Raw genomic sequence first — 16,630 nt, forward strand, 5'->3', positions numbered from 1 at the left:
TTGCTTTTCAAGGACTTTACAACGGAGTATGAAAAGTCATATGCTCCCCACCTATTCACACACACACACACACACACACACACAAAGGGGGCAGGTTAGGAATGGTGATGAAATTTTGGCCATAAAAGGGACCTGGAAAAGTAAAAACAGATTTCTTTCTTTAAAAAAAAAAGACAAAAGGAAAACAGTGTTATCCTGCTTTAGGTAGTAATAATACTGTATCACCTTTGGGTCTGTTGAATTGGTTATCTATTAACTCTGATGAGCAACTTCAAAGTCCCAATTTTCCTTTCATATAATTATTTATTTTAAACCAGACTTGAACTGGACAGCCCTTGGGATAAATATCACCTTCAGATATCACTGTCTTCCTAAAGTAGGACCCATGGTCACTCTACAGGTCATATTCTCTGGGGAACTTTTGACTTTACACCTAGGAAAAGGCTTCCATAGCCCTTTCCCATAGGAAGTGCAGGCAAAAAATATTGTTACTTCCCTCTTCTTTAGGGGAGCCATTGTAATATCAGAAATCATTCCACCAATCCCAAATTTCTAAGCTTGAATGTCTTGCTACCCAGATAAAGGATCAAGTATGTACATGTTTAACAGGGCTGAAAGCTAGGAGTTCGGAATTAATGTGGGTATAGAGAGATAAGCAATGACCAGCAGACCTATTGTGTGTGTGCCACCTTCAACTTACGGTTGGATTCCAGAAAGTTACTTAGGCAAGGGAATATTCAAAGGTGGTTTGCTACTGCTTTCTTTCAAAATATAGCCTATAGCACCTGGCATTCCTTGATGGTCCCCATTCAAGTACCCTGTATAGCTTCTAAGATCTGATGGGTTCTGAAGCCTTTGGGATATTTAGGCAGAGCTCCTGTATATTCATACGCATTTTCTACCATGTTTATGTTCATCTTTATTACGTTCATAGACCAGCACATTTTCTACCAGTTTAATGATTATTTTGTTTATGCCTTAATATTTATTTAAGATATAACATCGTTTGGTGCGGCTTTCAAATCTTCTCTAGTTCTGTGATTTTAAATAAGACCGAGTAATGGATTTGCATGTGCAATAATTTCAGATAGAAGGAACTGCTGAATAAAACAGGGTGCAACTTACCCTAGGCTTGAAGAGTACTATTAGAAGTATGTGTACACACTAGGCTTCCCCAATGCCAAGTGTTGGTACAAAAATGTGTCATAAACCTCCCTAACATTTAGTGCTAGATGAACACTCAAGATTTGAGTACGTGTGCCAGTCATAGGGTAAGATTATGACATTTGGCCCAAATATTCTTTTGGTTTAGTGCACAGCACTGGCTGTATTATCAGCATTCTGTCTAAATCACCAGAGGATGTGTAGCCCTCCCGATGCTTTTGGACTCCAGTTCCCATCACTACCATTCAGATAGTTCCTTTTTAGACTAGAGTTCCTAAAAGCCCTTAGCCAATTTGGCCTGAGACCAAGGTAGCTGGGAGATTTGGGGAGCTGTATTCCACAAAGAACCCTTTTTAAAAAGCTCTTGGCCCCTATCTAGGCTTGCCATATCCCGCCTGGGGGCGGGACTTTCCCGGTTTGGGTCGGGTCCACACGGTCCCGCCCCGGTTTGGCACCGCCCCCGGGATTGCCCCCGCCCCCGGGTGAGATATGGCAAGCTAAGGGAGGCTTTCCCTCGCAGCTTGGGCCAAGGCCTGCAGGGAAAGCCTCCCTGAAGGGGAGGAGTGCCTCCCCGTTTGGGCTCTGCCCCCGCCAAGGGTGGGGCCCAGGCTGAGAGGGAAAGCCTCCCTGAAGGGGAGGAGTCCCTCCCTGTTTGGGCTCTGCCCCCGCCGAGGGCAGGGCCCAGGCTGAGAGGGAAAGCCTCCGAGGCTCCTATTCAAATGTAGGACACACAAAAAATGTGTCCTACATTTGAAAATTTTGTCCTACATTTGTCCCGGTTTGGAGGTCCTGATGAATGGCAACCCTACCCCTATCAGACTAAACAATAGTGAGGGATGATGACTGTAATAGTACATTAACATCAGCAATAGGTTGTCCAGGCCTAGATCAAGATCATCATATTTAAATCAAATGCTGGGGTTAGTCCTGTGGGTGTCGGGGTGGATGATGGCAAGGCAGGTAAATTTCCCCTAGCTTTGGATTCATGGTTTTGGCAGTAGTATGTGAGCCTGCAGAGCGAATGAAATATGAGCTGATGTAATGCTGCTGTAATAAAAGCAAGAGAAAACACACACACACACACAGAGAGAGAGAGAGAGAATCTATGTGCCAGCTGCCTTCCTGCTGAGCCTGAACTATGCTGTGATTTCTGCTTCATAATTATCTCCCTGAGTGTGAGCAGCTTTTCAGATGCTGTCGTCTTTCTCCACCCACATCACTAGGAACATTTGTTTAATATCTATATTCTTTTAAGGGAACATACAGTCGTGTGCTTGATTACAAGTATTCAAGTGATTTAGAAAAGTGACCTTTCTATGCAGGGTGACAAGGTTGGGGGAGAGGAAAGATCCTTTGCAAGTGTTCCTTGCACACCTCTAAAAGCAGATGCTGCAAGCGATAAAATTACTTAAGTCTTAGCAGACCTTTTGTTCAGACTTCTTTTGTGAAATATTTCTGGTTGTAGTTTGCAATACAGAGGCAAGCCATTCAGCGAGGGTCAAGCTAAGCTTTGAATCAGTCCTCAAGAAATAGAACAGAGTAAAGAGTTGTTCTCTGTTGTCCCAGAAAGCAGAACTGAATTTATTGGACTTCAGTAGTAGGAGGGTAGAGGTTTTGAGAGCCATTGTGGTGTAGTGCTTTGAGTGTTGGACTAAGACACAGAGACCAGGGTCTGAATCGTTGCTCAGCCAAGGAAATGCACTGGGTGGCCTTGAGAAGTCATACTCTTTCAGTCTCATAGGAAAGCAAGAGAACCTCCTCCCGAACAAATTTTGCAAAGAAAACCCCCATGGTGGAGTCACCATAAATCACTTTAGGGTCACCATAAGTCAGAAATGACTTGAAGGCAACAGGTCACTTGAACTAGTAGATATTTTTTCACCTATAAAGCAGGGCAATAGTTATAGCACTGAGTACAGGTGCAAATCCTTAGTACCTCCAGGTGGGGCTGGGAAAAACTTGTCTAAACCCTGGAAGACCTCTGCCAGCCATATAGATAATACAAAGCTGCATGGATCAATCAGGTGACATGGCATGAAGAAGCTTCTTATATTCTTCCTAAGAGCAGCTTGGCATGTGGGGGGAGAAATAACCAAGGTGATGAGGTTTCTCTCACTAGAGTTTTGAGAACTAACTGTTGTGGGATATTCTGGCTGTGGGTTTCCTTCATTGGGCAGAGAGTTGAAGTAGGCCCCTTCAACACTATGCCTTTATATTATGGTTGCTGCCATAAACTGTTACCATAGCAAGGTAGCTTCAAGGACTGGATATATGCAGTCAGCCCTTCATATCCACAGATTCTGCATCTGCAGATTCTACTAACCATGGCTTGAAAATACGCCCCCCCCCCAAAAAAAAAAGAAACAATCCAAAATGCAAACCTTGCTTTTACCATTTTATATAAAAGACATCATTTTACTATGCCATTGTCTATACTGTGACTTGAGCATTCATGGAGTCCAGGAACCAAACTCTAGTGGATACCAAGGGACCACTGTATGAAAAGACATCACCCCCAAAATCACAGATTTCAAAAGAAATCAAAATACCTCATCAGTAAAGATGGCTACAGTTAGTAATAACTGGAATATGAAACAATGGTTGTCAATTACCCAGTAGTGATTGGATATAATGAATAAAATGTGCCTGCTAATTATGCCCCACATTGCATGCCTTTCTTCCAGCAAGAAAATGTTACATCTCTGGTGTAGTGTGGTGTAGTGATTTGACCATTGAACTAGGACACTGAGAGACCAGGGTTCAAATCCCAGCTCAGCCTCAGCAACCCATTGGGTAGACCTTGGGCAAGTCACATGCTCTCAGCCTCAGAGGCTGGCAATGGTAAACCCTTTCTGAAGAAACTTGACATGAAAACTCATAGAATCATACAGTTGGAAGAGACCGCAAGGGCCATCCAGTCCAACCCCCTGCCATGAAAGCACCCCTGACAGATGACCATCCAGCCTCTGCTTAAAGACCTCCAAGGAAGGAGACTCCACTACTCTCTGAGGGAGTGTGTTCCACTGTCGAACAGCCCTTACTGTCAGGAAGTTCCTCCTAATGTTGAGGTGGAATCTCTTTTCCTGGAGCTTGCATCCATGATAGGTTCACTGTCTTAGGGTTGCCATAAGTTGGAAATTATTTGAAGGCACACAACAACAACAAAATAAAACAATATAAAATGTTGTAAGGATCACTGGGTATATCCCTACTACCAACTTTTAGCACTTTAAAACCACTATAATGGTCATGGCTGCAATCCTAGGATTTGTAATTTGGGAAGAGATTTAGAGCATTATCATATTATTAAACAAACACGGGAGGGCAAACAAAAAGATGTGTCTTTTTGTTTTCTCCCTCTGCATGATGTCTTTCTCTTTCATTCCCTTCTAGTTGTAAAACCATGGGAAAGGGTTGTAAAAGTGTTGTAAAAGTGTCCCATTTGCCAAGCTGAAATAATCCACTTGACAAAAATGAAGCTTCTACAATGCTCTCCCACACTTTTACAACCTGTAAAGAAGAAGAGTCATGAAGAGGGAAAGAAAAACATCTTTTTATTTGCCTCTTTTATCAGAAAGCTCTGATGTTGTAGTTCCAAGGAGAGCACTAGGGAAGTCTAAGTACACTATTCCCAAACTACATATCACAGAATTCTAAGGCACAGAGCCTGTTAAACTGCAGTCAAACTGCTCCAATTGTACAGTGTGTATACACTCCGGAACTAATTTGTGGAAAGCACACTAAAGTCTTAGGAAACTACATTGTATAACATGTTCTTATGTTGTTTTATTGTTTATTTTGTATCTTATTTCTATTGTTAGCTGGCACCACTGGTTTAAGACTCAGAGAATTAAAACTGACATTATTATAATTAAAAATGGAATTATTATTATAAACAGCTGTTTCCAGCCATTGCTGGACAATGCCAAGCATCCGACAACTCCGGTCACTCTCACTCTCGTTCTTTTTCTCTCCCTCAATATTGGTTGATTCTTTATAATCCATACTCTATAAATCATTATTTGACCAGCCTTAAATGACATTTCACGAACACTTACAGGGTGGTCTGCATCCAGTTCAGAGCCATACATGAGAACTCTCTGGGAGCATTTGTCTAATTCAGCAATCTTCCTGGGAAACCAAGGAACACAGTCAAGGTCTGGAGGAAACACAGAGTGAATGGAGGAATCAGATTCTCAAAATTTCTTCATAAAGCTTTTCTAATTTCCAAATGAAATGAAAGGAGAGGAGAGAAAACAATCTTGCCTTCCTCATCAGTCCAGATGTTTTCTGGAGGATTCAGAGTAACTATATTTGTTTCATACTTTAACAACTGAATAAGTTCATTGAATTGTTTCTTGCTGCAGTCACAGTCCACAAAAATTTCCACTTCTGAACTCCTTCTCCTGGATTTTCTTGATTCAATATGAACCATACTCACATGCTTTTCCTGTGGACAAAAGAAAGATTGGTTCACTAAAATACTAAATTCACTTAGGACAGCAGCAGTTTAGTAGCTGTGTCAAAACGTAATGTTATTTAATAAGCATATAAAGCGATTTTTGCTCATTGGAATTCTGATCTGCATTAAATTAACTATTTGAAATCTTAGTCCAATAAACCTACTGGAAATTCATAAATATTAATTGGTCCATTTCATTAGGAGGTGAACTATAAATATAAAAACTAAAAGTGATTTGCTACCACAATTTTATATAAAATGGTTGTTCATTGTAATATTCCCATCCACCCACATGGACGTACATAATTCATAGGCAGCATAATTTAATGGGTCAGAAATGAAATGTCAGTGGCACAGTTCTATAGACAAATTGATGTGGAATGGTAGCACAAAAATTGTGGGTAGGATAAATGTAGCCCAGGGGCCACATGCTGACCACTCCAGCCTTAAAGTGTCTGATCTCAGTCTAAAGTTTTAATTACCAAGATCTGCACAAACTCAAATTGAACCCAGAACCAAATTGGTAACCAATGAAGGGGAGATCCAGCATCTGTGCCCCAATTCAAAACATTCTAGCAGTGGCAATTTGAACAAATTTCTGACAATCTGGAAACTGTATGTTGGCATCTGTATGCAGCTGAGCATATTAAAGATGGCTAATCAGGATGTACTTTATGCATAGATCACTGAAGCCCATTCTGTTTTATCCAAAATAATAATAATAATAATAATGCTGAGGCATGAGCTGAAATTAGCAAAAGGGACCCAAGCATTGCACTATGTCCACAGGTACCATCGCCAAATAATAAGAGCAATTCAGACTCAAGCCCTTTCAGAACAAATTGAATTCTTGAAACTCACCTCACCTCAAGCATCAGTGCCTTGTCAGCATCCAAATTCAGATTATGTATGTATGCATATGTACCTACAAGGCTCGTGTCGACTTATGGTGACCCCATGAATTTCAAAGGGCTTTCTTAGTCAAGGAATACTCAGAGGTGGTTTTGCCAGTTCTGTCCTCTGAAATATAGCCTACAGCATCTGGCATTCACTGGTGGTTTCCCATCCAAGTACTAACCAGGGCTCACCCTGCTTGGTTTCCAGATCAGACAGACTATTTTTGTCTCTATATCATGAATTTTTTCCCTCCCAATCAATTAGCTATTATACCAAAAAAAAAGGTGATGTTGCTTACCTGGAAAAGTCTGAGAGCTTTCACTAAGCCACCAACTTCATTTTTCAAAGAAAATACCACAGCAGTCTTGCCACCTTCTGATGTTGATTCATACTTATCTGCACCTTTATTACCTTTTTTGTCATCATTTTTACCAGAATTGGTTCTATTTAGCTGAAAGAAAATAGATACAGAATACAAGGATTTTGACGTACTACACACACACGCAGACACACACCATTACATTTTCTTTTCAAGCAGACTATTCTTACTTGATTTCAGTAAGCAGGTATCTCCTTCGAGAGTGAACCATTCCCCCACCCACTTTCTTTTTAGAAGCCACCTTCAGAAGAAAAATTGCAGGTTACAAGCAGACTTGAATGGTTATTCTTAAGAAAACCAGCAAAGGAACCTTACAGAATGTATCATCTGACTTACAACTTAAGTTATTCCTGGGCCACACATTTTGGTTCTTCCTGTTATTATGTGCCTTTAAAACAATTTGGTTCTACTGGTAATTAAAAATCAAACCACCCAGTTTTTTCCAGAACCATTATGGTTTCTGAGTTCTGAATTATAAATTCCAGTGTGAGTCACACAGAGAATGTCATACACTACAATTTTATGCCTTTATATATTAGCTAATATATGGGCCAGTGAATCATCCAGGAGCCACAAGGACCTAAGTACAATTTCCTAAATGGAAGAATAAGAAATTGCTCTTAATTCCTTGTTTTTTCACTGAATCATTAATGCTTCTACTGAACTTTTTGCAGGCTGGGGGAGGTTGGAGAACAAGTGATAGTCCTGCTTAAAAGTGAACAAATCTGTCAGTTTTGCTTTCTCCGATATTTATTATCACATCACATTTATAATGCAGTTTGTTGGAGTTTGGTAAGCGCTGATCAAAATTAACTGGATTTTCAACCATCTGTGCTGTGTGTGTGTATGTATATCCCTTCAAGCTGAATTTCATAAATTTCATAGGGCTTTATTAGGAAATATTCAAAGGTACAGTTATTTCCAGGATGGAGAGGATCACTTTTACCTTTAATGTGGCATTAAAGATGAGAAGCCTATTATTTTAGAAGAGGCAGTAACCAACCGTATTTCAGCATCACAAACCTGTTTGAACACATGGCCTCACTTTTAACAGCTTAGGGCTCAATGCCCTCTGTCAGAAAGGGCAAATCTTTCTTTTTGTCCCACATTCAAGCCTTTTTAAAACCATGTTTCTTCCTTGGAGGTGTTTAAGCAGAGGCTGGATGGCCATCTGTCGGGGATGCTTTGATTTAGATTTCTTGCATGGCAGAGGGTTGGACTGGATGGCCCTTGCGGTTTCTTCCAACTCTATGATTCTATGATTCTATGTTATTTCTGTCCCATTTATGAAGGATATTGGACATTTTGATAGTTTTTTTAAAAAGTGAGCTAGTGTGTAACTGCTGGAAATCATAGACCAATAAATCTGGACAGCACTAGTTTGGGAAGAACAATATTAGAGATACGACAGGGTTGCCCTTCATAGTGGACACTGCAAACTAACCCTGAACAAGGCTGCATGGTTGTAATTCATCTTCATCTCCACAACAGGCTTGGAAAAGTTACTTTCTGGACTACAGTTCCTAGAATCCCCTGGCAATCTGATCACTGTCATTCTGCTTGTAGGATTCTGGGAGCTGAGGCCAGAAAAGTAACAGATCTATCTCTGTTCAGAAGCTTGTGAATTTTGTGTTATCTTCTTGAAGAAGCAAAAGGAAAATAAAAGGTGAAAAGGGTTACATACTGAGCTATTCAACAGACATTCTTTGCAGAGGTAACTGGAGAATGTCCTTTTGTCAGATAGCTGCCTATACCATTAACCTGTGTGCAGATTTCTGACCATTACTTTCAGAACCCAGTCTTGTGAATCCTGCTGAGTTGGCATATCTTTCTATAGAAATGATACTGGGGAAGTGTTGGAACAATTTCTCTTTAATGGGAAATTCTCCACAGACACATAACAGTTTGGAAAAATCAATACATCACCGGTGTCACAATAATGCAAAACTGTTGAAAAAGCCATCAACACGGTTGACAAATGCTCATTCACTGGGACCTGCATTGATTAAAACACAATTAAGTCTAAATGTTTAATGAAGTAATTGTTAAATCATATGGAAGAATTGCTAAATTCACTTTCTGTTTTATCAGTCAGTAAGAGGAGGTAACTAGAATATACCTTGATATATAGTGAAGGCAAACAATGGAATACTTTGAGAAGTTGTTTAACCTTTAGCTCAGAAAATAAAATTGAAATGATGAAATTCACAGCTACAAAAGCACCTAAAGTCTGTCTGAAATGAAGATCTTTATGGCATGCCTAAATGGCCAAAATATTAAGCGGTGGCAAATGTTTATTGGATGAGAAATCCATGAAGATAGGAAAATTATTCTACAGACAGTTGTCCGTAGAATTTAGCCTTAGCTTTGATGTGAATTAACAAGTGTTAATTGTGATCATTTATATTAATTAAATCCCTAACTTCTACGCATTATGCAAGAAATTAAAAAACACCACCCTGCCTACAAGCCTCAAGAAGAACTCAGAGGAATGGGCACTGTGTCCACCATGACTCAAGCCATCAGACTCAAACCATACAGAGTCTTTAAAGGTTTAAGCAACCAGCTTTAACTTAGCCTGAAAACAAGCTTATAACCAGCATGGCTCTTACAAGACTGATGCAAGCTTGGAACGTATTGATGTACTCCATTAGTCTAGCTATGTCATTCTACACCAGTATGTCTTAGGCTCTCTGATGTAGGAATTGGCAAAAAAAATCAAATACGCCAGGGACTGGCACTAAATTGGTGCCCGTTTGCTACAACTGGTTCTTTCTTTCCTGAAAATTCACACGGGACCCACAACCAATGGAGTAGCCTAGGGACCACCACTGTGAGTAGCACTGTTCTAGTTCAACTGAAATATCCATGCCATTTTCAAGGGTAATCCTGTGCAACTTGCAACCTATGGGCCATGATTATCTCCTCTATTCCTCATTCCTTTTATTCTTTGCAGTCTCATTCATTCTCACCCCTACACCTTCTGCTCTTAGTGCTCCTTATGCCTGAAAGAAGATGCTGCTTACCTATATAAATTTCAAAGCTTAGCTACTCTTCCATTGTGAAGAGAAAATATGCCTGAATTAGCACTCTTCAGTGCAAGTTGATAGGGGTACTCAACATCATTTAACTTGATGGCACTCAGTAGGCTATTTCTATTAAAGTCAATGAATTCCCATAATTGTATGAGACAACTACTATGTGAAGTAGATTTTAAAAACCCTTAATATACTGAAAGCCACTCTTCACAATTGCTAATTGTCAGAAAATTACAAGGATAATCAAAGAATGAAAGCAAACAAGATAAAACACTTAATCAAAGAGTTCTTAGGGCCACATCAACCATGACAAATTTTCTTTATCTAAATAAATTGCACATATACAATGTCTGAAGGCTGTGATACAATCAAGCCAGGATCATTGACTGAAGCTGAATGATAGGAAATTCAAGTTGCATAAAAGGAACTGCTTCTTCATACCACCCATAAACTGTGGTATTCACTGCCCCAAGATGCTTTGATGGCTGCCCATTTGGATGGCTTTAAAGGGCAATTAGACCTATTAGTGGAGGTTAGAGCTATCAGTGGCTTCTATCCAAGATGGCTATGTATCACCTTCAGCAACAGAAGCAGGGTGTCTTTATATATCAATAACTGAGGAGTGCAAGATGGAGCATGCCATTGCAATCATGTTCTGCTGACAGTCTTCTCATAGCCAACTATGTGAACAGAATCCAGTGGGGCTCTTTTTATATTTTTATATATAATTATGAAAAGCAGAATGCAGCTAGAGAAGATCCATATTGTCCGGTTTCACAGACCATCATTGCATGCTATCTTTAAATAACCCATGTAACCCTATAACTGTTCCTTCAATTATTTCACAAAAGGAACTGTCAGGTGCTATAAACCAAACTTTCTTAAAACATATTGTCCTATGTTTCTGTATTGTCTCAAATGGTTAAAATCAAATGCTCTGTAGAGAACCAACTAAAGTCAGATAGCATTTATTGTATCAAGAAAGAGAAAACTGTTGGAAACAACATACTGTAGAAATATTTGGGAATGAGTCTTAAGCTGACTTCTGAGAATCTGATGGTTTTTTTTTTAATGAGAGAATAACAAAATCTTGTAGTTATATTTTTGGTTATCTAATGTCATCACAAATTATTGATGTTATAATGACCAATAGCAATGGTTGTAGTGCAGCCAGATATTGGTCATCTTATCACAAACAGCTGGGATGGGACATAGTCCAAAGAGTAGAAAATACCTGCTAAAGTCTTGGCTGTGCCACTGGACTAGTCCTACCTCCTGTCTCTCCTTTTCCAAGGTATGTTTGTGTGAAGGATCCTTCAGGGAGAGGTGAAACCCAATGAAGCTGTCTTTTCAGCAGGGCTGATAATTGTCCTGCTCTTCTACTCAACTCCCATTCCATTTCATGTTTGTTGGTTTGTTACATTATACTCCTCCTAACGCCTAAACTGACAGGTCAAATTCCATCAATTCATGCTAAGGACATCTGTTTAAATTATCCAGTTTTATCACCATCAAACAAATAAACAAAAGAACAAAGGAATACATTATTAATCTTCTGTTGTAAACCCATCTGATCAGTCATTGAGGGGATTTCTACATGCAGCCTCTACAGCATAGTAGACACAAACTTGGAGCCGAACTAGATAATTTGTAACATTTGTGTTCATATTTTCCAAGCCAAGAAGAAGAAGAAGAAGAAGAAGAAGAAGAAGAAGAAGAAGAAGAAGTGGTGAAAGGAGACTCCAGTTTGAATTGCTCATTACTTCCCCCCCCCTCCACTATCTTCTTGATGGCTGTCTCCCACCTTCCAGTTTCTATCTGCTCCAGATGATAGACGGTTGCTTGTGCATGTACCAGTGATAGAGGACAATTTAGTTAGGGGAGGGGGAACACTACTGGCAGGGGATGGCTTCCACATTAGTGGAGCAGTATGTTCACTCCATGCTTTAGTGTGAACTTTAAAGCTGCCGTCCAAAGTGCCAAACCCTATCTTCTAAATAGGTTCAGCATTTTGCATCATTTCATTAGGATTCAAACTAAAACCCAGAGTGAACTCATTGCCTATTGACATTGGAACCACCAGATATAAGTAGAAAGAGCATGGAGGAACATGTTCACCCCTCCTGGGCTCTGATACTGATACTGGCAGCTTGCTATTTGTTATCCAACCATAAAATAATGAGATCAGACACAATATTTGGGGTTTAAACAAGGGTTATTTTTATTAACCTAGAACCTATTTAAATGTTTGAGGCTGGAGCTGAGCAAGATCTCAACCTATAACACTTCCCCAGCCACACTTGGACAAAAGGGCAATCCTAAGGGCAGATCCCAAGGGCAATCCAAAGAGATTGGTTGCTATCTCAGATTGTCATTTTGGAAGGTGAACTGGGAGGGCTCTCTCCCAAGCCCTGTAACTTTATAAAAGAGAGTGAGACCCCAGATCAGCCCCAAGGGCCAGACTCTTTCACAGGTTCCCCAGTCCTTTGTCCCATAAAGACAGTTCTAAAGCCCAACCCTTCATTACAAGGGGATGACAAGGTGTACACTGATCTGATATCATCTCCCTCACTACATGCTGGGGACAAGAGACCAGTGTCTTCTTTGTTCCTGAGAAAAGGGATATGTGAGGGGGTGACTGGCCCTTAAATAGCCTTCTCCCTTGTCCCTGAATGTCACTTCATTTGACCCCATGGGCCAAGTACAAAGCCCCCTAGTCTCCTCTCAGGGGGGCCAACAAGCAGTGACAGTTGCCACATGGCTCAGAGACCCATTTTGTGAAACACAAGGAAAGATACACAGATGTTAACATAACCATTTTCTAGTTTAATCCTTTCTCTTTCATAATCAAAGCAGCAAATGCCTCACAGAAATACAGTGCTAATTCTTGAGCAAACCTTAAAGAAGTTACTTTTTCAGACTACTGTTCTTATAGTCCCCCAACCAGCCTGTGATCCTCAAAGACCTGGCTCAGAACTAGTACTTTTCCAGGCTCTGTACTTGAGGAGCAGGGAAGACTCTTGAGGCACTGTTGCTGATTATGTGCAAAAGTTGCCATTGCTCTCCTGCTGAGTCCTAGAAATAACTTTGGAGTCCTAGAAGTAATCAACAGAGAACCTGGCACTACTGTCAGCTGGTTTATGAATGAACAGCAACCTGATTCAGCATGTGAGTCATCCTAAGAAGCACTGAATAAACTTGCATATATAATAAACAGTTGTTGACAGTTTCACTGAGGAAAAAGATAACAGTTTGGAGATGGATAGCGCCCCCTCTTTTCCCTTAAAACAGCAGAGCTTCTTCTTATTTGTGTTACAAGTTAATCCAGTGCTGCATAAACATATCAGACTTTCACATATGAAAATGTTGAGCTAAAACTCTTTTTCAGAAAGCAGAGGAGCACAAACTTTTCCCACATTGACAAGTCTCCACAACCTGTCCTGCTATCTCTGGGCGTCCAGGAATGTGAAGTGCTGACAGCTTTCCTTTTAAAAGAAATGGATATGCATTCATTTGCAGAATTAAGGTTGTTCCCAAAGCTTCTCCTCTCTACCACATTTCAAGCATGTAAAAATGGAATCTAATTATATATATTTATTGTACTTTTAAAATGTTCACTAATCAAAGTTCTCTGGGCCATGTTCAATCTGTCTAATATATAAAATATAATTAATTAGGTGTCCCAGTTCAATATTCAATGGCAAGAAAGCTGGGGGGAACCAAGATAATATGGGCAAATGAGAGGAAAACTTTTCCATACATATATAATTACATTAAAACTATGGATTTGTTTCAGATTTTAATACTTCTTTCTAATTTCAGCTGTCATGGAAAGTGAATGCTTTCTGAATAGTTATTTCAGCCAAGATTGATGGTGTCCATCCATGGCAAAGGAATGAATAAAATTAAAATAAGCTTTAAAATGTTAGAGAGAAAGAAAGAGAGCTGTGTTGAACATACTGCTGTCATTAGTATCAGTCATACTATAATTGCCAGGAATACTCCAGATGCACGCTACTTTTCAAAAGTTTAATTTTGGACATTAGAGCACTGAGAATATAGTCGACCCCAAGCCTCCCTGCTTAAAATGTGAGATGACACTTCTAATTATTGTGAATATAAAATCTCTCTTACTGGAGACAAAAGAAGAAAATCCATCTCAAAAATGGTTTGGAATGTGCATCTGAAGTCTTATGAAACAACTGTGGGCCTCAGCATTATATGTGAGTGTCCGTTTGCGAAAATATTTAGCCAGGTGGCAGAAGGATGTAGTGAACATAACATAATGCATGTCTAACTAAAAAACTCCAGTGCGCTTTCACCAACAAATTATTGACACAGTAATAGACACACACACACACACACACACACACATATATACTAGGACTAACATGCCAACAAAGCACTATCTCAATGTAGTATCTTAATCAGATGGCAGGAAGAACTCGCTTTCTTAACCTGAATGCTATTTTATTTCCTTCCAATGAACAGTGTGCCATATGTAGAAGTCCTGCTGAACACCTTCATTCTCTTTGTCAGCTGCATTTACTGGCATGTTTGTATTTTACTTGACAGTTTTGTGTTCTTTACACATATTTTTCATGTTTTTTTTTAAAGCAAGCATGAGGGAAGGCTAGTTTCATGAAACGTTTGACCATCTGCTAAATATACAGTTAAGGAAGAGATATTACTTTCATCAAATGCTTTTTAAAAATAAACCCATCTCCAGATAGGTCTACATAGTTCAAAAATCAACTTTTGATTTTATATGATATCCACCAGTTTTTGTGCTGTCTGCTACAGTGCATCTCAGTAAGGATGGTTCATTCCCCTCCACTTATATTTAAGTTTGTATAATGTTTGTGCCTTAAAATAAAATGCTGCACCCAAAACTTGTCAACCTTGCTTAAAAGAAACTCATATCCATTCCTTTCAAGGGTATCATTAAGTTAATCTGTTACAGCAAAAAAAAAACAAAAAAAAATGAAGAGTGTGGTGTCACCTTAAAGGAGTAAAAGAACTAAAGATTAACCAGCTTTATTTCACGGTGAGCCTTTGTAGATGGTAGACTACTTGCACTTGCTGTAGTGGACTGTATGTAGCCCATGAAAGTTTAGGCCAAACAAAACTTGTTAAAGTACTACAAGACTCTTTGCTGTCAAGATGACTTCCAAGGCGTGTGTAGGATCACAGATTTAGATTACCGTAACAGGCTGGAAAAGATAAGACTTTACAACTTTTTTTTAAAAAAATGAATTAGATACGGTAAATCCTACAGAAATGTGAGCTCAGTAGTACAAAATTGGATTAAATTCTAAACCAATTCATAGGGCAGAGGTGAAGGGAAAGGATCCAGTTAAACCACCTGTGAGACATCTTCTCCCCTCACAAAAAAAAAAAAGACTTGTGTTACTAATAAAATCCTTTCTTGATTACTTGCACAAAACAGTTGTGTTCTGGCTAGAGGAATCCAATAAATAAATTCACCATAAACTTCCCCTCCCTCCACAAACTTGTCTCAATAAAGACTTTTTTCAAAAAGTTCTCGAAAAGAGTAAGGCAAACTTAACGTAACGATTTCCTCATTTATGGTTGCTCCAGCCTCAAAAACTTACCGTTAAGTTGCCATGTGGAGAATGTTCCTGGGGCACAGCAGAGTCCAGAGAAAGGCCTCGTCTTGCCCAGTATTTGCTGGAGAACATCATCATTGCTGGCTGCATAGTGGCTTGTGTAATTTTCTCTCTCCACAGGCAGGGGGAAACAGGCTGCTGATAGAGAGCTATCCACTGTGCTGGTGCTGAAGAAGGAGCAAGCCGAATGCCTCACCCCTCCTCCCCTGGGAAGGTTTTTATATGCCTAGGAAAGAACTGATCAAAGCCTGATTAAAGCAGCCTAGGGATGCTGGCATTGTTATAAAACCCCCCCCCCTTTTTTTTTTTAAGGTCTTGTTGTCTTGCAAAAGCCATGAATCACTTGACATAAATCCCTAGCTACTTGCTTTTCCTTTTAAACTGATTACACACTTTTTATTACCAGTTGATCGGCCTTATTTTTTTTTAAAAAAAACAAACTCTGACTTTTACAACTAACTTTCAACAGCAATGGCCAGTAGAATAACTAAAGCAAACGGAGCAGCATGATTCCTTCTCTAGTGCTGCAGTTAACAAGCAATGAACACATCACTGTGATCATTCAGTTCTGAAGGAAAGAGAACCAGTGTTTTGGAAAGGGAATGAAGGGATCACTTCATAGTGTATTTGTTGCTTTTCACAGTGGTATTCTTCTCTTGCCAATGGCAGTTTATTAACTTCCCACCTCATCCTTCCCTTATGTGCTTTTAGAAACAAATTGGTCCGGTCACTGGGATTCAAGTTGTACTGTGTTTGCATTGCGGTTAAAAGCTTGACTTGCCAAGCATTTATTTTAAATGTTACCTGGAATATGTAAATTAGAAAGCTGACTCTTTGTAAAAGGAGGAGGAAATGTTGAGGTTAATCACCTGTCATTAATACAGAAATGAAAGCCATTTCTTGCTTAATGGAATAGGCCACTGAAAATGTAAATACTACCTATCATATGACATTTAATGCATGAAGATTTGTGCATAAACAGCTTTTCCATTATTTCCGCAAGATGCAGTAATGTCCATGTACATGTTTTTAAAAATCATATTACAAATAAATGCTTTCT

At 39.5% G+C, this 16,630-nt stretch overlaps 1 protein-coding gene across 2 annotated transcripts in view; it reads right to left on the reverse strand.

Annotated features, from left to right (window-relative positions):
* TPH2 (tryptophan hydroxylase 2) overlaps positions 1-15,660 on the reverse strand; it is a 93,212-nt gene extending 77,552 nt beyond the window's left edge. The window contains exons 1-5 of one of the 2 annotated variants that reach the window (XM_089526816.1): positions 15,552-15,660; positions 9,112-9,125; positions 6,822-6,974; positions 5,431-5,614; positions 5,223-5,323 (exon numbers count right to left, since the gene is read on the reverse strand). In XM_089526816.1, the coding sequence (XP_089382942.1) occupies positions 5,223-5,323; positions 5,431-5,614; positions 6,822-6,974; positions 9,112-9,125; positions 15,552-15,660 (561 nt within the window). The remainder of the gene's footprint in view (positions 1-5,222; positions 5,324-5,430; positions 5,615-6,821; positions 6,975-9,111; positions 9,126-15,551) is intronic. The other variant, XM_089526814.1, reaches the window with a different exon arrangement.
* Positions 15,661-16,630: the final 970 nt, after the last annotated feature.

The sequence above is a fragment of the Sceloporus occidentalis genome, unplaced genomic scaffold (assembly GCF_023333645.1).
Source record: "Sceloporus occidentalis isolate IW3139 unplaced genomic scaffold, rSceOcc1.0.p SCAF_5, whole genome shotgun sequence".
In the NCBI taxonomy this organism is placed as follows: domain Eukaryota; kingdom Metazoa; phylum Chordata; class Lepidosauria; order Squamata; family Phrynosomatidae; genus Sceloporus; species Sceloporus occidentalis.